At 44.8% G+C, this 26,492-nt stretch overlaps 1 protein-coding gene across 1 annotated transcript in view; it reads left to right on the top strand.

The window, feature by feature from the left end:
- The window catches only part of SUFU (SUFU negative regulator of hedgehog signaling), a 131,002-nt gene that overhangs the window by 45,866 nt on the left and 58,644 nt on the right, over positions 1 to 26,492 (top strand). Inside the window, exon 3 of the mRNA XM_007939893.2 lies at positions 3,067 to 3,203. Within this exon, the coding sequence (XP_007938084.1) occupies positions 3,067 to 3,203 (137 nt within the window). The remainder of the gene's footprint in view (positions 1 to 3,066; positions 3,204 to 26,492) is intronic.

Below are 26,492 nucleotides of genomic sequence, written 5' to 3'. Positions count from 1 at the left end.
AAAAAAAAAAAAAAAAGTCTCTGTAGGAAGAAACCCCACTGATCCTCTCTACCACCACCCAGTAGTTTAGCAGCTTCTGTGTCAGAAAAACTCTTGGCTGTGATCCCGATTCCACCTTCTGCAGTACATGCCAGTTTCCTCTCCTACCTCCTTCCCTGAAGATGTGAGAGCTGTCCCTAGGTGGGGCCACCCCTCTGGTCAGATAGACTGCCTTGGCTGGAGAAGACCTTGTGAGAACTTGACTAAGCGAGGCCCCTCCAGGAGCCTTTAGAGACTGAATGACCTTTTCATTTTGTTACTGTCTGGGCAGCCTACTTTGAAACAGAGACCTTCTGCCAGGCTCCTGGTTGTGTGTTTATGACTGAGGCTGGGCCATTCTGAATTCTGCTTCAGACTTGTGTCCAGCCAGCCTGGTGGGTGGTAATCAGATGCAGGCAGAGCCCATCTGGTCTGGCCTGGTCTTCCCACCCAGCCAAGTGAGGGCTGGTCTGCCCACCACAGAGCTGCCCCAGAAAGCACTGGATGGAGGCAGATGGTGAACACGTGCATGCATGTACGCATGTGCACACCCGTCCATGCACGTGAACACAGCCCTCCTTAAAGAGGTGATGCTACTCGGATGCTTGTGGCTTATGTTTCTCTCTCTGCATCTGAGGCTTCTCTCCATTGCACAATCCAAGAAGAACGTGTTTCTTTTCCTCCGTTTCTCAAGTTTTTGCGGTTAGAAATCCTGTATTTTTCTTGGCCCAAGATGAAAGCCCTAGAGTAATGGTCTAATACATTTTACAAAGCTGCCTCTAATTGGTGGCTGCTCAAAATCTTCCCTTTGCCCTAGTGACCTATCTCTTTTCACATGGATTTTACCTCAGAGTCAATCCTGTGTTACCCCCCAGGTTTTCACAGCCCCCCCAGGCCTGCGGCCCCAGAGAGGCAGCTCTTCTTCCAGCCTCAGCTCTATCCCCTCAGCTCCCCTGTGCTGCGTTCCCCAAACAGAGTACTTTGGCAGGGAAATAAAATTGCCTACATTGCCTCCTGTCAAGTACCCTCTTCTAGCTAGGTCTTCAGAATTTCAGGTGTGTACTTTCAAAATGCATTCTGCTTTCCACATGGCTGGATACCTGGAGAAAATGAAAACCATGGAAGCTGTCTTTAAACATAATTGAGTATGACCATGATGACTTCATGCCAGACTTCATCTCACTACTTTGGTCATGTTGTCAGAAGGACCATTCCCTGGAGAACGACATCACATTTGGTAAAGTGGCCAAAAAACCAAACTCACTGCTGTTGAGTCAGATCCGACTCATAGTGACCCCCTTCTTGGGTTTCTGAGGCGGTATCACTATGAAAGTAGGTTGTGCAATCTTCCTTCCGAGGAGTAGCTGGTTGGTTTGAACCGCCAACCTTCTGGTTAGCAGTCAGATGCCTTAGGCACTATGCCACCAGAGCTCCCTGGTAAAGTGGAGGGTCAGCAAAAAAGGGGAAAGCCCTCAATGAGGTGGATTGATACAGTGGCTGCAAAGATGGGCTCAGGTATAGCAAGGATTGTGACGCTGGTGTAGGACCAGACAGTGTTTCATTCTGTTGTACATAGGGTTCGCTCGCTGTAAGTCTGAGCTGACTTGATGGTACCTAACAACAACAACATGATGATTTCTAAAGGATGTCTTTGAAATCCTTTAGGGAATAAAGTATGGTCCTTTAAGGAAGTGTGTGGGCTAATTAGAGGTGATCTACCCTCTGCAGCAAGTGCAGGAGGGCTGGGCTTGCCCATTTAACAGATGGGAGGGCTAAGGCCCACAAAGCCAGGACTAGGGCTGGCCATATCTGAGACTTTGGGATGTCTTTCTACCTGGTCTCTCAGCTTGGCCTCCTGGGGTGATAATGATGAAGGAAACATGCTTCGTGGAGTCTACATCAGCATCCCTGCAGGTGACTGCCTCTTCTAGTAGCTTAGCTAACGAGGTAAGTTGTCATTTTAGTCGATGGTTTGTATTTGTATATTGAGGAGGTTATATGCATATAATCATCGTGGCTCATGCTTGTACAAAATACAGTTAACTGAAAATTGTGTCATGAACATATTTTAACCTTTTTGATGCAGGAACTCCTCCCTGGAAGCTTTTCTCATCTCAGGAGATGTGGTACCTTACCAACCAGGCCTGTGCCCTGTAACCCACTTCATTGCCCTCTCTGGCGAAAGTCCACTTCAGGGACTTGCCTAGAGCCTCAGGGCTTCTGAGTGTTTCCTAGCAAACAGCTGGCATTCCTGCCTTGTCTCATCGTCATTGTGTTGCGTTGTGGTCACAGAGGCAGTTTCTCAGGTTCCAGTGATTTAAGTGTGTACATGTACTGCCAGATTTCAGGAAGAGCAGTGCTGATGGATGAGTTTACGTGGAATGATGGGTTTCAGGAAGAATAGGGGCCCACCCATCACCTTTGGGATCTACTTTGGGACCTGTCCACAAACACTGAGGTTGGAGGCCAGCAGCTAGCTAGCCAGCCCATCCAGCCTGAAGCTTTGTACCTTTCTAGAGCAGGGTCCAGGGCTGGCTGTTGGTTGTGGAGGAGAGGGGCATGGTAAAGAAAGGGTCTCATCCTCACAGAGCATACAGCCTTTTTGGTGGGTCATAGGACACGTATATGAAATTATATTAATCCTTTGCAAACTAAGTAGATGCTTATTGACAGCTTGAGGGAATAAGTGAATAAGGAAGATTTCCAGTAATGGAACTGCAGTCATACAGAAAGGAATGTTCCAGAGCCACAGAATCTGGAACTCGCAATTCAGAGTGCCAAAGAGGGAAATTTAATTAGGCCAAAGTCATATATGTGGACCCGTAGCTGGCAAGAAGACAAAGCAAGAGACCCGGATCCTCTCAGGCTTTTGAAGTCCCTCCTCCCTATAAGGTTCACACCCTGTAGATCCTCTGACTAGGGGGTTTGATGCTGAGACCACCAAAGGAAAAAACAAAAGAAGTACTCGTAATTAGACCTCCAAAGCTTGGTATTTTTCCAAAAGTAGTTGAACTGAAAATGAAAACATTTGCTTTTCATTCCTTTCAGGTTTACAGGAACAGATGGACCTAGTGGTTTTGGCTTTGAGTTGACATTTCGTCTGAAGAGAGAAACAGGGGAGTCTGCCCCACCAACGTGGCCAGCAGAGCTAATGCAGGGCTTGGCTAGATACGTGTTCCAGTCAGGTAAGGACCTTCGGAGCTGGTTGGTGTGGTGGTCCTTTTGCTATAAGCCTGGCTGGCTTTAGAAACTTGTAGGCATGTTTCGATGCCTATGAAGTGAACTTTCCTAGGAGTACTGTACCCCAGTTATACCATGAAGATGGCTTGTCTAGGCCATGGAGGAGAATGCCATGTCACTGGCCAGCAGGTAGGTGTCCCTGCCATCCTTCCCATCTCTACACCTTATTGCAGGGTGCCAGCCGTACTTCCGATTCCCAGGGAGCTAAAGAACAACTCAGCATGGAGCTGACTAGCTCTTTCTCTGCCTGTCCATTTCCCATAATTAACATGGTTCTTGCTCTCTGCCACCAGTGGCCTATCTGCTTCCAGGATCACAAGCATATCTGTTACTCTTGGCTAAGGCTTGGTTTCAGAGTAGATGGTGAGCGGGCAGGGAGGGAGAGAAAGCAGTTTCTAGGAGCTTGCTCCCACACAGTGTGAAGGGTAAGAGGGGGAAGCTGGAATCAGTGGGGCCTTGACGGTCAGAATGATTGTTTGATTCAGATGCTTTGAATGCCTTCTAGTCTTTTTTTTTTTTTTGTGATTTGGGTGAAAATTTACAGAGTAAATTCACTTTCCATACAGCAGTTCACATACACTTTGTCCCATGACATTGACTACAATTTACCACAATGCAACAACTCCCTTCCAACTTCCTCCTGATAGTTACCTCTTCCCTGTGTCCATCCCTCCATGCACTCCTGCCCCCTGAACTGTCTCTCTGTGCATAAACAGCCCTTCTATTCTCCCATGATTGTTCTCTGTAAGGAGTGAATGTACCTCAGGTAACTGTTCAACTCATATGCCTGTCTTTTTTGTTTGGCTGGAAGCCACAGGTGTGGGTTTCATTCCAGACCTGAAGGGCAGCTAGGGGCCATAGTCTCAGTGGTTCCACCAGGCTCTATCAGACCAGCAAACCTGGTCCCCCATTTTTTTTTTCTCCAAATGATTTTGAGTTTTTTTCCACATTGTTCTCCCACTCTATCAAGGATCTCCTACATAGCTCCCCTTCCAAGTGGTTGACAGTGGTAGCCGGGCACCATCTAGTTCTTCTGGTCTCATAGTTGTGTAGGCTGTGGATCGTATGATGTACCAGCCACTTGGACTATGAATGCCCTCTATTCTTTGTTCCACTGGAGACCACTAACATGGCACCTGAAGTTGAGGTGGGGGCTTTGTGCTAGGAGCCTTGGCCTGTTCTGTGTGTGAGATGATCCTCTAGTACGATGGAATATGGGGCAAAAATTGGTACATTTTATGGAAGATTTCATATCATCTGAATATTTACTAGATAGTAGGTATGTGTTAACTTGGGTGAAGGGAAAGCCAATACCCAATAAGAGGGGAGGTCAGTACAACATGACCAAGGCAAAGGAAAACTGGGAAGTACACAAGTTTTATTCTGGCAGCAATGATAAATACTGTTACGTACCCAATCCTGCAGTAACAGTATAAAAATGCATGATAGAGGAGGTCTGACCTCCTCTAACTTCACAGGGTGGGGAGGAGGATCGAGATCAACAGCCCAAGGCTGATTCTTATGAAGCAGAGGTCAGACATGCCTCCACTCTCCAACCTTTTTACCAATTCTGACACAAACTCTCTTTCTCATGGCATTCTGAACTCTCTGCCGGGTTTGATAATGTGTTGCAATGGCCATACAGAACTCACAGATAATACTCATGATTGTGAAGTTAGGGAAGTAAAAGGTTGTAGTTCAGGATCAGAAATGACTCAGGTCATAGTTCTTCAATCAGGACAGCCTCTTCTCAGCAGTGCCTCTCTGGCCGTCAGCCTCTTGTCCCCACAGCCCCTTGGCCCTGCCTTGCTTGGGCAGGTGTTACAAAGCTCTTTTGTAAGCCCTGCCAATAAGTACTCAGAGGCACCCCACTCCGCCAGTAAGCCTTGACCTGAAGGCACTCAGCTCTAGCTCCTTGGGTTGGCACACTTAGTGTCACCAAGTGCACAAAGGCACCCCACTCCACCAGCAAGCCTCCTTCCTGAAGGCTCTTGGCGTTCTCACTCTGTGTCCAGAAGCCTGCCGCCCATCTCTGCCAGTCTCCTGGTTCTGCTGCCACTGCCACTTCTCTGCCACCGCTTCTCACCATCTCTCACTGTCTGTCCAGTGTAACTGTCTGTCTCCTAGATCTTAAATGTTTGCAGCACAGGGACCCTGAGTCCAAAGGATGTGCTCTGCTCTGGTCCCTTCTTGGGGGTAGTTGCTCCCCTTTCTGCCTCTGGAATGACTCATTTTAAGCCTAGCAGGATGGCAAAATTGACCAGTCCCCATGTTAGGGTTCCATACACTTTATATGTGTTGTCCCACCACCACAATTGTGTCATGCCACTTATTTACATTATTAGCAAAATATCTAATCCCCCGGTGGTCAACAGTCATCTCGCATTGGCATAGTCCTACCAATCATTTGGTGGGTGTTACAAAGACAATGACTAGAAAAGCCATATTAAGTATTTCACTGTACTGTAAACAGTAATAACAAACAATAAGTTATGAGTGGATACATAGGTAAATATGTAAGCTGAACAGGTATAGGATGGTGTATGGGAATATACCCACCAGCATATATAGGTTTGACAGAGGATATTTCTGTATACATATTTGTATATGCTGGAAATATATCTAGGTATATTGTAGAGCATACAGGGGGCAAAGTTATGCAAACTTCTTAGCCATAACTAAATACCTTGAGGGGCTGAGTCACTGGGCTTGAGGGCTTAGGACATCTAGGTCAGTTGCCATAACATAGTCTGTAAAGACAATGTTCTGTATCCTACTTTGGTGAGTAGGGATTGGGATCTTGAAAGCTTTCCAGCAGTCATCTAAGATACAACTATTGATCTCTTCCCATCTGGGGCACAGAAGAGTAAAGAAAACCAAAGACTTAAGGTAACAGTTAGTCCAGAGGACTAATGGACCACATGAACCACAGCCTCCACTAGCCTGAGACGAAAGGAACTAGATGATGCTCGGCTGCCACTGCCAAGCACTCTGATTGGGATCATAACAGAGAGGGAGAAAGATGTAGAACAAAATGCAGAATCATTAAAAAGACCAGGTTTACTGGTCTGATAGGGACTAGTGGAAACCCTGAAACTATGGCCCTTAGACATCCTTCCAACCTAGAACTGAACCCCCAGGCATCACCTTTCAGCCAAACAATAGATGGGCTTATAAAGTGAACGTATGAGGAACATACTTCTCAGAACAATCAACCACACAGGACTAAAAGGGCAGAATGTTCCCAAAAACAAAGTTCAGAAGGCAGGAAGGGTTGGGAAAGATTGGCAAATGGAATCTGAGGATGAAGTGGGGGAAGTCCTGTTACATTGAGGGAATTGGAATTAACGTCACGAAACAAAATGTGTATAAATTGTTGAATGGGAAACTAATTTGCTCTGTAAACTTTCACTCAAACCACGATCAAATGTTCAAAAAAGTACAAAAAATTATGCTGGTGGTCTACTGCCTGAGCCCTCTGTGTCCACCTCTCTCCCTCCTTGGGGTGCTTGAAGCTGACTCTCTGTACAGAACAGTCTGTGGGAAGGTAGACTGTGGCTGACATGGGATTTGATCTACTGTAGGAAATGGGGCTTTGCAGACAACCTCTTGCCTGTATAGACAACTCCCTGGTCCACTGCTTCAGCTAGTGCGTCTATGTGTTGGTCTGCACTTAATGTACCTGCGCAGGTGGGTAGACGCAGAGAAATGTAACACAGGTGTTATGAACTATGTCGGGTAGGAGTCAAGAGGATGAAATTCTGAAATTAGTTTTGGGTGGTTCAGAAAGTAGTTCTGAAATTATAATGGGAGTCAGTGAGGAAATAGCATCTTATTTGTAAGAGTTCCTTTCACCTAGACAGTAAACATCACTAGTAGCCATTTTGTAATTAGTAATTCAGGGCAAGATAACTAATGGATGCTAAAAGTATTAGACAAAAATTTGCTGAGGAACAAGGTATTCACAAGGACTCAAAGAATCCCTCCACAAAGAAAAAGAATAAAAACCCTTTACAATGGATAGGTTTGAGTGGATGCCACCTTAATCAAATGATCAAATGTAGCAAAATAGTGCCTAAGGCACTTGACTGCTAACCAGAAGGCTGGCAGTTCAAACCCACCAGCCACTCCTTGGAAGGAAGGTTGGGTGATCTACTTCCATAGTGATGCTGCCTCAGAAACCCAGGGAGGGGTCGCTATGAGTCAGGTCCGACTCGACAGCACATAACAACAACAACAACAACAACAACCTTCTTTTATGTTGCATGGAGCCCTGGTGGCACAATGATTAAAGTGCTCAGCATTTAACTGAAAGGCCAGCAGTTTGAGCCTCTCCATGGGAGAAAGACATGGCAAATCTTTGGTGATTTACAGCCTTGGAAACCCTGTGGGGCAGTTCTACTCTGGCCCATAGGGTCTCTGTGAATCAGAATCAACTGGATGACAGTGAGTTTGAATTTGGTTTTGTGTTGCAATGTGAAGTATAAAACATCAACCATGTAGCACGTTCCCAAAAATGTTCAGCCTGAATGAATCATGAGCAAATAGCCAAGTCCAGCTTGTGGGACATTATACAAGGCAGCTATCTTGATTCTTAAAAAATTTAAGTGGTATGACAGACATACAGAGGCAAGGGATGGAAACTATCCTAGATGAAAGGAAATATGACAGTTTAAATACACCACGTGTGATCCTTAATTGGATCTTGAATTTTAAAAATGATGTAAAAGTTATTTATAGGACAATTGGAAAAACTTGATTATAGACTCTATGTTAGATAATCGTATTGTACTAGTAAGGTCCCTGGGTGGCACAAGTCATTTTTGATCAGCTGCTTTTTGTTGTTGTTAAGTGCCGTCGAGTTGCCTCTGACTCATAGTGACCCTATGCACAGCAGAATGAAACACTGCCCGGTCCCGTGCCAGGTCTACAATCCCCGCTGTACTTAGCTGCTTTTTTGCTAACCTAAAAGTTGACTGTTCGAACTCACCAACAGCTTAATGGAGAATAGGCCTGGTGAACTATTTCCAAAAAGATTATGGCCAAATGTACTATAAAAATGTCCACATATATAATAAAGCTAACAGGGGCAAAGTTATGATGACTTCTTAGCCACAGCCAAACACTTGAGGGAGTGAATCATTGAGCTTGCAGGCTTAGGCTGGTGGTTGCTAGGGACATCAGACTCTTCATTGACATAACATTCTTCACAAAAATATTGTTCTATATCCTACTTTCTCGGAAGGAAGATGGGGCAATCTACTTCCGTAGTGATATTGCCTCGGAAACCCAAGGAGGGGTCACTATGAGTCGGGTCCGACTTGACGGCACAAAACAACAACAAGAACAATATCCTACTTTGATGAGTAGCGACTCGGGTCTTAGAAGTTTGCAAGTGGCTATCTAAGATGCAACAGTTGATCTGTTCTGTCCAGAGCAAAGAAGAGTGGAGAAAATATAAAGTGCATGGAAATAATTAGTCCAAGAGACTGATGGACTGTGGGAACCTTAGCCTACATGACCCTGAGATCAGAAGAACTAGATGGTGCCCAGCTATTACTGCCAACCACTTAGCATCAAATTGGAGATCCTGGATAGAATGGAAGAAAATATGGAACAAAACTCAAAATCTGAAAAAGACCAGCCTTACTGGTCTGATGGAAATGGGGAAAACTCCAAGACTATGACCTCTAGTCACCCTTCAGGCCTGGAATTAAACTCAGTCCTGTGGTTTAACCTTCAGCTAAATAGTAGATAGGCCTCTGAGATGAACAGTTGTACCAGGTAGTACACTCCTTAGAATAGTCAACCATGGGAGATCAGAAGGGCAGCATTTGTGCAGGGAGATAGCTCAGAAGGCCAGAAGGCATAGGGAAGAAGGATACAGAGAAAAGGTAAACATGGGGAGGAAGTGGGAAGAGAGTTGTTGAATTGTGGGGGTTGTAGTCCATGTCACAAAGTAAAATGTGTATGAACTGTTGAATGGAAAATGAATTTTCCAATGCTCTGTAAACTTTCACCCAAATCACAATAAAAAGTTTTTTTCAAAAAAGAATAAAAAAATAAAAAAAGGAGTCTGTTATGTCTCCAAAAAATATGTATTACAAATCCTAACCCCTATGCCTGTGGTTATAATCCCATTTGGGAATGGGTTGTCCTTGTTATGTTAATGAGGCAGGATTCGTGCAGGGCTATCTTTAGTCAATCTCTTTGTGAGATATAATAGAGATTAAACAAGTGAGCAGAGCAGAAGTGGGGTAAGATGGATGCCAAGACAGAGCTCCAGGGAATCAAGAAGCAGAAGGTGAAGAGACAAAGCACTTCTTCCAGAGCAGGCGTCTCCTCAGACAGGTGTTCCCAGTTCAGACTTTGGGCCTCCTAAACTGAGAACAGAGCTTTCTGTCGGTTAGAGCAGCTCCACCCCTGACACACACACACACATGCACACACAAGGATTACAGCCCAGAGCGGTTCTACTCTTTGAACACAGGGGTCTCCGTGAGTCAGAATCAACTTGATGGCAGAGGGTTTTTTCTTACTTTTGTTGTTGTTTTTGTTGTTGTTAGTTGCCTCCTAGTAGATTCTACCTACCCATGTGTGCAGAGGAGAACTGTTCCATAGGATTTTGAAGGCTGTGACCTTTCCGAAGCAGATTGCCAGGCCTTTCTGAGGTGTCTCTGAGTGGGTTCCTTGTAGCTAGTAGTTGAGCACTTAACCATGTGTGCCACCCAGGGACTGCTTGGGTATGAGTGTAGTATATAGTTATTTAAGATAATGTCCTTGTTCTTAGGAGATGTGGGCTAAAAGTTTATGGATAAAATGACATGATTTCTGCAGATTAATTTTCCAGTGATTCAGAGGGAAAATAAAGTATGTCTGTATGTGGAGAGAGAGAGAGAGCAATTGTGGCAAAAATGTTAACAACTGGTGAGTTTTTAGGTGAAAGGTATATGCTTATTACACTGTTCTAACTTTTCTGTACAACAACCCACTGCCATTGAGTCATTTCCAACTCCTAGTAACCCCCATTGTGTTTCCTTATGGAAACAAACTGCCTTGTCTCTCTCGCAGAGTAGTGCTGACCTCTTGATTAGCAACCCAATGCCTTAACCATGAGAAACTTTCCAAAATAGGAAGTGGCTGTTTCTTGAATGTACGTTGACTGGTATGTGTTCTGCATTCCCTTCAGCACTGACGGCCCCTCTTCTAACACCTCTAAGTGACCCCTGCAGTTTGTATCCACAGATGACTTCAGGCATTTCAGGTCTAGGGCAGGGGGACCACACTCCTGAAAGTACAATACTTGACTTTCTGTGTCCTAGATTTTCCTGTAATATGCTTAACCCAACTTCAGTTACTCCTGGAACACGGCAAGGGATAGTAGTAAATTATTTAAATAATGGGGAGATGGTAAAGACAAGGATGCAGTAACAGAGCAAAGGTAGAAGACCACGGCTGTGAGCCTAAATGGTGATGGGGACAAGAGCGAGCTTTCAGTGAGCACTTCTGTGTGCCAGGTGCCACTCTAACGGCTCATTTAATCCACAGAAAAGCCCTGTGAGTTATGTGCTGTATTGTCCCAAATTGCCAGTTGCAGAAAGCAAGACAGTAGAGAGGTTGTTGAGGCAGGCAGCAGAGTGCAGTTAAGAAAGACCATGGTTGATGGTATGGCCCCTAGTTCCAGACTTCCCTGCATTCATAGCTCTGCCGTGGACTCCCTCCACTCCCTGACCTTCAGCAATGTTACTGCACTGTGCATGCATATGCTCATTTATAAAAACAGGATAATAGTGACCATATATGGAGTTATTGAGAGGATGAAATGAGTTAAGACCTGAGAAGCACATAGAAGGGTGCCTGATACAAGTTGTATATGCTGTCAGGTCAGTGCCGACTTATAGCGACCCTGTAGGACAGATAGAACTGCTCCACAGGGTTTTCCAGACTGTTATCTTTATGGGAGCAGACTGCCAGGTGTTTTCTCCCACAGGGCAGCTTGTGGGTTTGAACTACTTTTCATTTAGCAGCCAAGTGCTTAACCATTGCACCACCAGGGCTCCTTGCCCAATATGTAGTAAATGGTGTGTAAGTATTACCTGCTGTTTTAGTCACCTAGTGTGGCTCTGACAGGAGTGGCCACAAATGGGATGCTTAAACAAACAGGAGTTTGTTCTCTTACACTTTGGAGGCTTTAAGTCCGAGTTCAAAGTGCCAGGCTCTAAGGGCTGGGTGAAAGCCCCTCAACCTTGGGCTTCAGCTCTGTCTCCTGCTCCCGGCCCACTGGAGCTAGAGGCATTTCTTCACTCAGCTGCTGGCTGCTGAGGCTGACAAGCCCAAGGTAGACAAGTAAAAAGGCTTGGTCCCAATGTTACCAAACCACACGGCAGGCCATTAATTCAAGTCCACTGAAAGTCCCAAGGTTGGCAGAGCATGGCAGGCTGCTGAACAATGGCAAGGCTACACACAGGGCTCAAGCATGCCATGAGATAGAGACTGTTCCCAAAGCTGCTGCTTATATATGGGAAGCATACCACATCCCTGAAGCAGCTAGTCAGCTGCTTGTGGTAGATCCCGTCATGGAGCTGATTGCCAGTCTCATCATGGGGAACGACTACCACCAGCTGCCCAGCCACTCCACCAGGCCCAAACAAGTTAACATACAACTTTAACTACCACACCTGCTATTGTTGTTATTACTCAATCCTAAAATATTTATATGGATTGAGGAGGTAGGTACTGTGGTCCACATAAAGTCAGCAGGTCCAAGGTGGATGGCAAAAGTGAGGCAAGAGCACCAAACAGACTCACAATGCTGTTTACTCACAGATGGTCTGTCTACATGCCCATCAGACACCTAAGACATGATCTGTATATGTATACGTGTAACCTGTGTAGAAGGTAACCGTGCAAGGGGGTGGGGTCATGCTATTTTGGAGTGGCAGTAAAGACCCCGTGTAACAACAAAACCCTGTTAGGAAGTGAGTGCCTTGCTTTGTCCCCAAATCAGATACCTGCCTCCAATGATCTGATGATATTTGGTGCCAGTCTCTTGCTTCCACACAGAAAATCAGCAAGAGTGATACAAATAAAATTACCTTGTTTTGTAAATCACATTTATAAACAAAACCAAATTCAGTTCAAAGGTCACTCTTTGATTTATGCAATTGACAGTGCCCTAAAGTCTTAGACCAATCAAATGTTCTTTTAAATGCAGTCGAGCAATATACAGTTTAGTGAGACCTTATAGTAAATCCCTTTATAAAGTGAAGACACTTTTTATAGTATGAATAATTGCCCCTTATTGTGACTGCTTATAAGATTGAGTTTAGGCCTATCAGGTTTTCTCAGAGCAGGTCATACTCAATTATCATCATAGAGAGCCACCCTTGAGACTTGGGGGCATTACCCTGCCCGCTTGCATGGTTGCCTTCTACAAGGGTTACACATATACATACACAGATCACGTCTTAGGTGTCTGGTGGGCATGTAGATAGACCATCTGTGAAAAACAGCATTGTGAGTCTGTTTGGTAGCCTTGCCTCACTTTTGCCATCCACCTTGGACCTGCTGACTTTATGTAGAGTACTCCATGCCAGTTTTCATGTGAGAACATGCTAAGAAGTATAATCAAGTAAGTGGAAGACTCAGACCTGCTTTTCTGGATTTAAATAGCATCCACAGTTTTACTATCCAGACTAGGAAATAACACCAGGGCACTGGTAGGCAAGGAAGGATGAATGGCGAGACTCTGGTGGGTGTGGAGTGGGAGGTGACGGTGCCTGTGCCTAGTCAGGGGGCTGCATGAGGCTGCCTCTGAAGAGAAGTCCAGAGGGATCCTGTAATTTAGTCCTGACCTGCTGGAGGGGGCAGTTCCACTTTGGTAGGTTGGCTCCAAGATGGGAAGCTGAGAAACGGAAGTGGAAACAAGATGCCCGGGAAAGACGAATCCCCAGAGAAGATGAAGGCTTCAGGATGTGGGGCTGTGTAATGGTTTGAATTGTGTCCCTGGAAAATTTGTGTTGTGAATTCTAGCCTCTATGCCTGTGGTTATAATCCCATTTGGGAATGGGTTGTCTTTTTATATTAATGAGACAGGATTAATGTAGGTTGTATCTTGAGTCAATTCTCTTGAAATATGAAAGAAATTAAACAAACGAGAGTAACAGAGATGGGGGAAGAGAGATGCCAAGCCACGTGATGCTCACCCAGGGGCAGAAGCTCAGAGGAGGCAAGGGCCTTCCCCGGAGCCCACAGAGAGAGAGCCTTCCCCTAGAGCCAGCTCCCTGAATTTGGACTTGTAGTCTCCTAAACTATGAGAAAATAAATGACTGTTTTTGAAAGCCACCCTTGTGGTATTTGTGCTATAACTGCACTAACACAGGTGGAATGAGTTAATATTTCAGGTTAATATTTCAGTTGGGACTCTTCTAGTTGGGAAAAGAAAAAAAAAGACAGAAATGCCAACTCAAACTACCTTAAACAATACTATTGGCTTAAGTAACTGGGAAGTCCAGGGTTTCAGGCCTGGCTTGATCTGTGTGTTCAAACAGTCCTCAGGGCTCTGACTCACTGTGTGTTGATCTTCCCACACATGCCAGGGAAGATGCACATCAGCAGTCCGAGTATTAGCTTCTCTCAATTTGCCTGTTACCCAGCAGGCAGAAAGCTCTTTTCTTCTAGCATCTCTACATCCATCTTGGGGGAAGGACTCAGATTAGTTCTGCACGAATCATGTGACCACCTCAGTTGGTGGCGGCAGCCCAGATAGAAACACGAGGACTTGCAGTCCCAGCCCAGGGCTGTGGGGTCATCGAGGACTTCCTTCAGTAACCGTGGTGTGCAGCTGCATGTTGAAGCTCCTGAGAGAGGGCATGGGTGGTTGGGGCACCGTGTGTTCTGTCTTATTGAATCTATTAGGATGGTTTTGACTGTAAGTGCAAGAAAGCACTGACTAAAATATCTTACACAACAAGTGCACTTATCGTACATAGCAAGTCATCTGGAGGTGGGGCGGTTGCAGGGTTGGTTATCCTCTGTTCAGTGATGATACCTGAGTTCAGTACCTGAATTCTCTCTAACTTTATGCTCTGTCTTAAACTAGTTCCCTCCTTTTCAAAGATGGCTGTCATAATCCCCAGTATCCTGGAATCACACTTGACAAAGTCTCTGAGCAGTGAGAGATCCTTCTGTCCTGTATCTGCTTTGAAGATCAGTCAGAACCTCCACAGAACTTCCCTCACTGGTTCCTCACATCTCATTGGCAAGAGGGACGTCCAGGAAAGTGACAGCCATGTTTCCTTACCAGTCAGTATTCACTTCCTGTCTGGGACTGGGACTGAGCCCTCGCTCTCTGAAGGTCATGACCAGGAAAAGATGGAGGAACAAAATTGGGGTTCTGTTGGTAGGGAGGGAATGGCCATTAGGTGAGCAAAACATTATCTGCCACATCTACCCCGAGTAGCCTCAGGCATGCCCCAGATCAGAGGAACTCTGCAAACTAATCTGACCACTGGGCCGGAACAAAAGTGCCATGTGGGAAGAGAAGTTCCAGTCATGAAGACAGGGGTGGCTCTCTTTATATCACCTGCTGCAGCAGATTTAGAACCAAACACAGCCTCCGGCATGAATCACTTGGAAAGTTCTGCAGTAAATATATCAGTAACTTCACCAGTTGACTGCTAACCGGAAGGCTGGTGGTTCAAACCCACTAGTCACTCCTCGGAAGGAAGGTTGGGCAATCTACTTCCGTAGTGATGCTGCCTCGGAAACCCAAGGAGGGGTTGCTATGAGTCGGGTCCGACTCGACGGCACATAATAACAACAACAGCAACTTCACCAGTGGGGACTTCTACGTCCTTCTTTCCTACTCTGCAGCCAGTTTCCAGAAGAGAAATACAGAAGTCTCTGACTTGCCCATCCCCTTTTAATTTTATGATCAGTTTATTCTTCGCACATTGCCAGTGACTGCCCCCTGCCCCCGCCCTCTGGATTTCATTAGAAGGAAACCATTCCCTAACTCAGCAGGGCTTGATTTTTGAGCTGCGCTATAGAATTCTGCTGGAGAGGCAGTTTGCTCTCCGTTCTGTCACTGGTAGGCCTTAGCCACAAATTCCAAGGCAGTTTCAATTGAGTTTTTAGAAGAAACACGGCCCCTCCAACCTTGTAACTGACACTGTGGAAATTCAAGTGTGTTCACTTGCTGCTATTTAACAGCAACCTCAAGACATGTGCTGAGTTGGCTCAATTTGTGTTCAGGACCCAAGCTGGGATCGGCACCATGTGAGGAGGGAGCTCTCCTGAGCTGTCAGAGCTTGTGGCTGATTGAATTCTGTGGTATTACAGACCAAGGCCAACAGAGATTTAATTTTTTTTTTTTTTTTTACATTTCCTTCACCCTGTTTATAAAAGAAATACTTGCTCATTATAAAAAGTGAAACTATAGAAATATATGATACAAAGTGAAAATCCTTCATAATTAATTTCCCTACTGTGAAGACTTTGGTTCCCATTGCCAGCTTTTCTTTTCAGTGCATATACTTATATAGAATTACTGTTGTTATATTATTATGTTATTCATAAGGAACCTATATACATAGACCAAGAGGCAGTTGTTCCAGCAGATCAAAGGGATACTACATGGTTTAAAATAAGGAAAAATGTGTGTTAGGGTTGTACCCTTTCGCCCTACTCATTCAATCTGTGTGCTGAACAAAACTCTGAGACGCTGGACTCTATGAAGAAGAATGCAACATCAGGATTGGAGGAAGACTCACTAACAACGTGATATGAAGGTGACACAGTCTTCCTCGCTAAAAGTGAATAAGATTGAAATACTTACTGAAGAAGATCAAAGACTATATATACACTTCAGTATGGATTATACCTCAATATAAACCAAAAATCCTCACACCTGGACCAATAAGCAACATCATGACAAAAGGAGAAAAGGTTGAAGTTGTCAGGGATTTCATTTTACTTGGATCCATAGTCAATGCCCATGGAAACAACAGTCAAGAAATCAAATGATACTGCATTGGGCATCTGCTTTGAAAGACTTCTTTAAAGTGTTTAAGAGCAAAGATGTCATTTTGAAGACTAAGGTGTGCCTGACCCAAGCCATGGTCTTTTCAGTAGCCTCATATGCATATGAGAGCTGTACAGTGAATAAGGAAGACCGTAGAAGAGTGAATGCCTTTGAATTGTGGTGTTGGTGAAGAACATTGAATGGACTGTGGACTGCTAGAAGAGTGAATAAGTCTGTCTTGGAGGAAGTATAGCCCAGGTGCCCCTTAGAAACGCAAATGACCAGCCTTCCTCTCTTGTACTTTGGTATGTTGTCAGAAGGGACCAGTCCCTGCAGAAAGCTATCATGCTGGGAAAAGTAGAGGGTCAGTGTAAAAGGAGAAGACCTTTGATGAGATGGGTTGTTGACACAGTGGGTGTGACCATGGACGGAAGCATGGCAGCAGTTGTGAGGACGGCACAAGACTAGGCAGTGTTTGCTTCTGTTGTACACAGGGTTACTACTATGAGTTGAAACTGGCTTGACAGCACCAAACAACAACAATTATGATTTTCTAGAAATAGACCATGCTTTTCATACTATTTTACAGCTTGTGTTTCTTACTTGCTAACTTTTGGATATCTTGCTATGTCAGTACTTTCTTTTCAATGTATACTTCTCCCTTATTTAGATACGTTGCACTTTATTTAACCAGTCTCCTGTTGCTGGGCATTTGGCCTGCTTTCAACTTTTCCCACCACAAATCTGCATACTGATCGTGGTTATGTATCTTCGCTTGCTTGCTTAGGTATTTCTGTAGGATAAAGTCCTAAAAAGAAGTAAAGATTGCTAGGCTAAGGGGAATGAACATTTTAATAGCCATTGTTTTTCAGAGTGTGCATGAGTAAATGAATGGATATGTTATTTTAGTAATACTGGTGTGAACATCAAGTAAATAGAATGGTTGTTACATAGAATTTTTTTTAACTTTTCACTGTGATTTGGGTGAAAGTTTCCGGAGCAGATTCATTTTCCTTTCAATACTCATGCACGTTTTGCTTCAGGACATTGATTGCAATCCCCACAACGTCACAGCTCTTTCCTCCTCGTGCTTCCCTTTTCCCCGCGTCCTTTGCTGTTCATTTCTGCCTTCTGAGCCTTCTCCCTGTGTAAATGCTGCCCTTCTGATCTCTGAGGGTTGATTTTTCTAAGGAGTATGTAGAATTATTTTTATTGCAACAAAGTAATTCTACTGAGTCCTTGAGAATTGGTCCCCTTTCCTGGTTACTTGGCTCAAGAAAAACCAAAAACCAAACCTATTGCTGTCGGTCAGACTCATGAGGATCCCGTGTGTTACAGAGGAGACCTGCCCCACAGGGTTTTCTTGGCTTTAATCTCTATGGAAACAGATCGTCAGGCCTTTTTCTTCCACAGTGACGCTGGGTGGATTCAAGCTGCCGACCTTTTGGTTCATAGTCGAAGTTACTTGGCCTAACAAAGCCTGGTAAGTGCATGTTAAATGGCCTACATTTTGGGCTAGGAAGGATCAGCAAGCCCTTACACACTATCATATAGTTTAACACGGGAACCCATCCATCATGCATCCTGTGTCTGAAATTGGAAACAGGGACACAGCCTGCCTCCTGAATTCAAAGAGCCTTTTCCAGATATTGACAGCAGATCAGGTTTTATAAATGGAATCTCAATGAATTATGGGCTATTCTGGAGTTCTGCCTCCTCTTACTTTTTCTAACATTAAAATTACACATGTAATTTAGTCTTTTCCTATTGAGGCCATTTTTTACCTGCTTTTCTGTAGTTAAAAATAGGTAAATAAACCAGGAGCTATTGAGCACCAAGCTATCCTAGGCACTTTTATTTAAGAGCCATCGCATTGAAGAAATAAGCTAAGAGAGGCACCAGGCTGTACAGAATCCCATGCAGTTGGTGAGTGGCAGGAGAGAGCCTCCAGGGACCGCCTACCCAGCATTGATGGCAGTATGCTACTGCCTCTTGGCCTTCAAGGATTCACTTTAAATGCAGAGGAAACTTCAGACCAGGAGCTCCTTTTAAGCAGTTTTATTTATTAAGTGCCTGCTGCATGCCTGGGACTCTTGTTGATTGCTAAGTAAGCTGTATTGAGCAGACCAGCTCCCTCTCCTTAGGTCATAGGGAGAGACACTGAAAAAACAGGCAAGTAAATATTTGATTCTGGAAGGTTACTGAAAGGGAAAGACAGAGTGCTCCAAAAGAATAAGGTGGAGGACCTTATTGTTGGGCGTTGGTAATGTAACATTGCAGACTCAGGGAAGGACAGACCTGAAGGCAGAGAGTGAGGAGAAGAGCGTTCATGGCAGAGGAAATAGGACGTGCAGGCCCCTGGACAGGGCAGGAGCTTCAGATACAAGGAAATGAAAGGTGGCTGGTGCAGCTGCAGGGAGGGGAGGGAGGGAGATGGTTCAGGAGGAGCTAGAGGCTTCGATCAGAACGTGCCGGGCCTGCAGGCATGTCACGATGAAGTCTGGCTGTGACTCGGAGGGCAGTGGAAAGTTGTGGAAGCATTTCAAGGAAGAAGGTGAAATTACCGATTTTAGGAGTGAAAAACCATCTTTTTCTCTCTTTATTATTTAAAAAAATTATGATGGATTCGAGATACTCAAGACTTGCCATCTGCGTTTTGAGAGTGGCTCCTCCCCAGAAGGTGCTGGGGCTGCTCCAGCATTTGGAGCACAGGCATCACAGAGCCATGCATTTCTCTCGGCCTTGCCGTCCTAACACTCAGGACCTCGAGCTCCATGTAATCCTGTCCCCAGCCTGCCACCCCCAGGGCTCTCCTGTCTAGGAAGGGGACCTCCTCTGCCCTCTTGGGGGTGTTAGCAGCCCCTGCCCACCTGTGCTCAATAGCAGACTCTGTGGTGAGGCATCAGGGTTCTCTCCTCAGATCCAAGAGGTAAGTCAGGTTTTGCTTCCTCATCCCTGTTCTGCAGGTGAGTGAGGGAAAGGCAGGAAGATTGAGTGAGGAGCTCAGCCCACATCCCCAGGTGAGACATCGCTAGGCTGCAGTTCACCTTCTCATCATTCGTAGCCTACCTGGCTTTCTTCTCTCTGTATATCCCAAGTGTGCGTGATCTTAATATTTTTGCCTCAAGTACTGCAGATTCTTCTAAAAGGAGATGCTCTATCATTACCAACGAGAGCTGTCGAGTTCTCTTGTTTCCTGGTTTGGATAAGCCGCCCATTGCCCCAGTCAGCTAACCAAAGCCAAATGGCGCTGCCTGGTTATATTAATAGCATTTTTCTTTCTCATATCCTTTTTGATTGAACCGACGTTCTTTCCCTCAGCCTGATTTATCCTCTTTTCTGGTTGCTATGGGTCTGTACAATATTTTCTCTTTCATCTGTTAGTAATGTTGACCAGCTATGTAAGTCAAAACAATCCCTGGTTTATCACACGCTTTCTCAAGCTTTCAGATTAATAGTTGAAAGATGATGCTCCTACTCCACTGAAGAAAAACGGAAATCCCTCTGAATTGAGCCTGTGTCCTGAAGTTGAAGCAGTTTGCATGTCTAGCCAATATCTGAATCTAGAAGGTCCACCAAAAAGGGTATTTTTAGGGAAGACATACTCTAAGAGACGCGCTCAGCAAACAACAGTCTGCGGGCCAAGTTCTAATGGCCCTGTTTTTTTTTTTAAATTGTGATTTGGGTGAAAATTTACAGAGAAAATTCACTTTCCATACAGCAGTTCACATATACTTTGTCTCATGACATTGACCACAATGCAACAGCTCCCCTCCCACTTCCTCTCAATAGTTACCTCTTCCCTGTGTCCATCCCTCCATGCACTCCTGCCCCCATGAGCTGTCTCCCTGTGCATAAGCAGCCCTTCTTTCTCCAATGCTTGTTCTCTCCAAGGAGTGTATCTACCTCAGGTAAATGTTCAGCTCACATGCCTGTCTTTTGTTTGGCTGGAAGCCACAGGTGTGGGTTCAGTTCCAGACCTGAAGGGCAGCTAGAGGCCATAGTCTCAGTGGTTCCACCAGGCTCTATCGGACCAGCAAACCTGGTCTCCACCTTTTTTTCACTCCAGATGATTTTGAGTTTTGTTCCACATTGTTCTCCCTCTCTATCCAGGATCTTCTACATAGATCCCCTTCTAAGTGGTTGACAGTGGTAGCTGGGCACCATCTAGTTCTTCTGGTCTCATAGTCGTATAGGCTGCAGATTGGATGGTGTACCAGTCGCTAGGACTAATTGTTTCCATGAGTTTTTGGTTTTCTTCATTCTTCTTTGCTCTGGATGAGGAGAGACCCATCGTTGCATCTAGATGGCAGCTTGCAAGCTTTTAAGATCCCAGTCGCTACTCGCTGACGGCCTGTTTTTATAAATTATATTGGAACACAGCCATGCCCATTTGTTTACCTGTTGTCTATGGCTTATTTTGTACTACAGCACAGAATTGATTGGTTGACAGAGATTCTATGGCCCTCAGAGCCTAAAGTATTTAATATCTGGCCCTTTACAGAAAAAACTTGCCAACCTCTGACTCAGAGCATGTTGTTGTTAGGTGCCGTCGAGTCAGCTCCGACTCACAGCAACCCTGTGTGCAGCAGAATGGAACACTGCCCAGTTGTGCACCATCCTCACAATCTTTGCTGTACTTGAAGCTGTTGTTGCAGCCACTGTGTCAGTCCATCTTGTCGAGGGTCTTTCCCTTCTTTGCTGACCCCCCACTTTACAAGCTTGATATTCTTCTCCAAGGAATGGTCCTTTCTAACAACATGACCAAAGTAGGTGAGACAAAGTCTGGCCATTCTTTCTTCCAAGGAGCATTTTGGCTGCACTTCTTCCAGGACAGATTTGTTTGTTCTTCTTGGCAGCCCGTGGTATTTTTGGTATTCTTCACCAACACAATTCGAAAGCATCAACTCTTCTTTGGTCTTCTTTATTCCTTGTCTAGCTGTCCATGCATCTGAGGCGATTGCAATGACCGTGACTTGGGTTAGGTGCACGTTAGTCCCCAAAGCGTGTGTGTTCCATTGAATAATAACCCTAGTGGAGAGGTGATTGTCTTAGTTATCGAGTGCTGCTATAATAGAAATACCACAAGTAGATGCCCTTGACAAACGGAAATGTATTCTTTCATAGTTTTGTTGTTGTTGTTATGTGCCGTCGAGTCAGCCCCGACTCATAGCGACCCCTCCTTGGGTTCCCGAGGCAGTATCACTACGGAAGTAGGATTGCCCAACCTTCCTTCCGAGGAGTGGCTGGTGGGTTTGAACCGCCAGCCTTCTGGTTAGCAGTCAAGTGCTTTAGCCACTATGCTACAACAACAACAACAACAACAACATTTCATAGTTTAGGAGGCTGGAAATCTGAATCCAGAGTGCCAGCTTTAGGGGAAGGCTTTCTGTCTGTCGGCTCTGCGGGAAGAGCCTTGTCTCCTTCGAACATCTGTGGGCCCAGCTTTCCTTGAAGATCTCCGTGTGTCTTGGCATCCATCTTCCCCTGGCTCTCAGAGGTGGTCAGTGTGGGTCCCCTGGGTCCAGAGGATGGAGCCTAGCTCTTCTTTTTGGTGGCACCGTGGTGCCTCCCTCTCTCCTTGCTTCTTTCTCCTTTTATGTCTTTTGAGAGAAAAGGTGATGCATCTCGCCCCAGTCCTGTCTCATTAACATAACAAACATAACCTAATCCTCTTTAGCATAACCAATTCTTGTCTCTTTAACCACAGATCGAGGTTAGGATTTACAACAGATCACAGAATGGAGAATAATCACACAATTCTGGGAATCATGGCCTAGCCAAGTTGTCATATATTTTGGGGAGACACAATTAGATCAATTAGATCCATGACAGTGGCCCTCTAAGTCTCTGTGAGATTCCAGAGGCTCTGTGAAGTGAATAGTCTTGGCGGGGTCCTGTGCCCCAGCCAGTGACGGAATAATCACAGTATCCGGAGGATTTGTTGTTTACCTGTGTTTCACTGACTATGCACAGGCATTTGACTGTGTGGAACCTAACAAATTATGGATAACATTGTGGAAAATGGGAATTCCAGAACACTTAATTATGCTCCTGAGGAATCTACACATAGACCAAGAAGCTGTCGTTCAAGCATAAGAAGGGAATACTACATACTGCAGTATCAGGAAGGGTATGCACCAGGGTTGTGTCTTTTCATCATACTTATTCAATCTGTATGCTGAGAAAATAATCTGAGAAGCTGGACTATATGAAGAAGAATGCAGCATCAGGATTGGTGGAAGACTTATTAACAACCTGTGATAAGCAGATGATACAACCTTGTTTGCTGCAAGTGAAGATGACTTGAGGCACTTACTGATGAAGATCAAAGACTGCAGTCTTCAGTATGGATTACACATCAACATAAAGAGAACAGAAAGTCTCACAACTGGGTCTATAAGCAACATCACAAAAAATGGAGAAAAGATTAAAGTTGTCAAGGAATTTATTTTACTTGGAAACTAAACAAAAAACCAAACTCACTGCCATCGAGTTGGATCCGACTCATAGCAACCCCTCCTTGGGTTTTGGAGGTGGTATATCTACAGAAGTAGATTACCCAGTCTTCCTTCCAAGGAGTGGCTGGTGGGTTTGAACAACCAGCTTTCTGGTTGGCAGTCAGATGCCTTAGGCACTACACCACCAGAGCTCCCAAATATGTGTTCCCTAATCCACAACGTGATGTGCTAGGCAAATCTGCTACAAAAGACCTCTTTAAAGTTTTAAAGAGAAAAGATGTTACTTTGAAGACTGAAGTGTGCCTACCTAAGTTGTGGTATTTTCAGTCGCCTCATGTATGTGAGAGCTGGACAGTGAATAAGGAAAGCCAAAGAAATGTTGATATCTTTGACTTGTGTTGGTGAAGAATATTGAAAATACCATGGACTGCCAGAAGAAAGAACAAATCTGTCCTGGAGGAATTGAGCCAGAGTGCTCCTTGGAAGTGAGAGTAGCCAGACTTTGTCTCACCTACTTTGGTCATGTTGTCAGACGGGACCATTCCCTGAAGAAGGATATCATGCTTGGTAAAGTAGAGGGTTAGCAAAAAAGGGGAAGGCCCTCAACAAGATAGATTGACACACTGGCTGCAACGATGGGCTCTCAAACACAGCTAAGATTGTGAGGAATGGTGCAGGACACTGGACAGTGTTTCCTTTTTTTGTACATAGGGTAGCTATGAATCCGAGCTGACTCGATACACCTTACAACAACAACAACAGAGGGTTTGTTGGCAGAGGGTGTGAGTGCATCTCCTGCTGAGCTGCTGCAAGATTTGGGGTAAATTCCTGTAGCTTCCATGGGTCTGCATGAAATGCTTTGCACTTCTCAGTAGAGAGGACCGTTTGAGCCAGGCACTAAGCTAGAATAATTCACCCTCTGACTAGTTCTCTCATCTCTGGCTCCCTGTGGAGTCTTCATTGTCTGGCTCTTTCAGTAGAATGTGACCCCTTTGTCTCTGGCACCTGCATATCAGGGATGTTCCCTTCAGGGTTCCACAAAGGCCACTAGCAAAGAGAACAGCTGCAGAGTTAGGGTGTAGACCCACATCTCTGCTGAAGGTAAGCCCTTTGATAACCTGAACTGCACATGATAAAATGTTCTGTGAAGAGAACGTGAGAAAAGCATGGATGAGACCAGGAGCCCGAGAGGCTGGTTACTTGAGTTCAAATCCTAGTTTGGCCTTAAGGAATTTAGGATCAAAACAGAATATCTCTAATATCTGAAATTTTTTATTCTGAAGAAGAAAAGATTGAGATGGCATGAGGGCATGAACTCTGACTCACAAGAAGTGTTGACAAATACTGGAAGCCTTGCCATATGGAAGAAGAATTTGATGTTTTCTTTATTGTCCAGAGTAGAAAACAAGAAAGCTGTTCAGTATATCTAGGCAGGGGGGAGTGTGCCTAGGACCATGTATAGGGTTGGCAGATGATGTTTCTATAAGCGTATTTGTATGTTTTATAAGAATGTCCAGGTATAAATTTGCTCTGTAAATCTTCACCCAAATCACACACACACACACACACACACACAAAGAATGTCCACGTATATAGTAGAGCTGACAAGGGACAAGATGTTGTGTGTGGTGACTTCTTGGCCACAGCCAGCTACCCAGAGGGAGCAAGTAGTTGGACCTGTGGGACCATGGTCCCGAGGGACATCAAGCTCAACTGGCATAACATACTACACAAATTGTTCCACATCCTACTTTGGTTAGTAGTGACTGGAATCTTAAAAGCTTGCAAGTGCCCATCCAGATGCAGCACTGGTCTCTCCTTGTCCAAAGCAAAGAAGAATGAAGAAACCAAAGACACATGGAAACAGTTAGTCCAAGGGACTGGTAGACCATGCAAGCCTCAGCCTATATGACCATGAGACCAGAAGAACTAGACGGTGCCTGGCTACCACTGTCAAGCACTCAGAGGGGGATCTACGTAGGAGATCCTGGATAAAGTGGGAGAACAATGTGGAACAAAACTCAAAAAAAATAAAAAGATCAGGCTTGCTGGTCTGATAGACCTGGTGAAACCCTTGAGACTATGGCCCCTAGGTTCCCTTCAGGTCTGGAATTGAACTCCTGTGGCTTCCAGCCAAATAAAGGACCAGCATATGGGCTGAACATTTACATCAGGTAGATACACTTCTTGGAGAGATTAGTCACAGGAGACTGCTCAGGGGGCAGGAGTGCATGGGAGGGAAGGACACAGGGAAGAGGTAACTATGGGGAAGAAGTGGGAAGAAAGCTGTTACATTGTGCAGTCAATGTCATGAGACAAAATGTGTATGAACTGCTGTCTGGAAAATGAATTTGCTCTGTAAACTTTCACCCACATCACAATTAAAATTTTTAAAAAAGAAAGAAAGCTGTTGGTTGGGATGTAGGAACATTTTCTAGCATGGATAGTCTTGGGAAGCAGTAAGCTCACCCATCTCTGAAGGCTGGGCAGCTACTAGCCCAGGCCTTACAGGAGGGATTTAAGTGCTGGGTGTGTGCTTGGTGATCTAGGAGCCTAGACTACTGCACCAGAGGCCACTTGATACATGGTTTTTCTTCTAACCCTGCATTCTTATAAGGGCTTCTGCTGTGTTCTAGTCTGGCTTCCTGCAAACAGCCCTGCCTCCTTCCTCTTGGTGCTTTCTGTCCTAGGCCCCTCCAGGTCTGACCCAGCTGAGTGATATCTGAGAACATCCATAAATACTGCTGCTGTGATTCTTGATGTAAACTAAGGCAGGAAGAGGGAGGGAGTTTCCTGAGCTGAAAATTAGAATTCTGACTTCTTGAGGAAATGAAGGCTGCTCTCCCCAGTGGATGGATTCTGTCTCTTAAGTTCCCACTGGACCCTTCTACCTTCATTTCTTTTTCTTATAAATAGTGGCTGTGTTTTCCAGGGATAGAATCTTTCAAATGAATAACAACTGCCTAATCTGTACAGGTCCCAGATTATGATCATTATATACCGTTTCCCACTAAAGTAAACTGGGGCCTTTTGGAGGAATGGTTGATTGCAGGAATCAGCCTGGCAGGAAATGTACAAGATCCAAGAAAGCTTTCAAAGATTGTGAGGGTCGTGGTAACAGACTCGGGAACTAATCTGTGGAGGCTCTCACCGGCCAAAGATGGGACAGTTCAAGAATCAATAATAACTGCAATAGATTGAAATACACCAAATATGGTCAAACTCCATGTGTTCATGATACTGTGTAAAAAGGCAAACAACAAAAAAAATTTCATTGATCATCTTTAGAAGGTATTGGAACCCAGTTTATTATTCTGAAAACAGGCAAATAAAGGAAAAGAATCATATATTTAACCTGCTTTTCTCTGTATGAATTATAATTTATAAGGCTAACTTTAGAGATTTCCAGCTAAAAAATTATAACACATGATAGAATTAAACTGTCCCTGTTTTTGCAGACTCATAATAAAATATTGGATCTAGGCAATTACCACAATTACTATCAATGACTGCTAACATCACAACCTCTAGCTCTAATCTTTGACATGTTTATAGGAAATATCAAAGGAAAGAGGAACATGTTAAATGACACCATCAGTATGCTGTTAGTAAAATTTGTTGTTGTTGTTGTTATGTGCCATCGAGTCGGCCCCAACTCATAGCAACTCCTCCTTGGGTTTCCGAGGCAGTATCACTACAGAAGTAGGATTGCCCAACCTTCCTTCCGAGGAGTGGCTGGTGGGTTTGAA

Source organism: Orycteropus afer, unplaced genomic scaffold (assembly GCF_000298275.1).
Source record: "Orycteropus afer afer isolate SDZICR_OR568_19922 unplaced genomic scaffold, OryAfe1.0 scaffold00064, whole genome shotgun sequence".
Classification (NCBI taxonomy): Eukaryota; Metazoa; Chordata; class Mammalia; order Tubulidentata; family Orycteropodidae; genus Orycteropus; species Orycteropus afer.
Note: the sequence above shows the minus strand (reverse complement) of the source record. Positions and strands in the feature narration are given on the sequence as shown.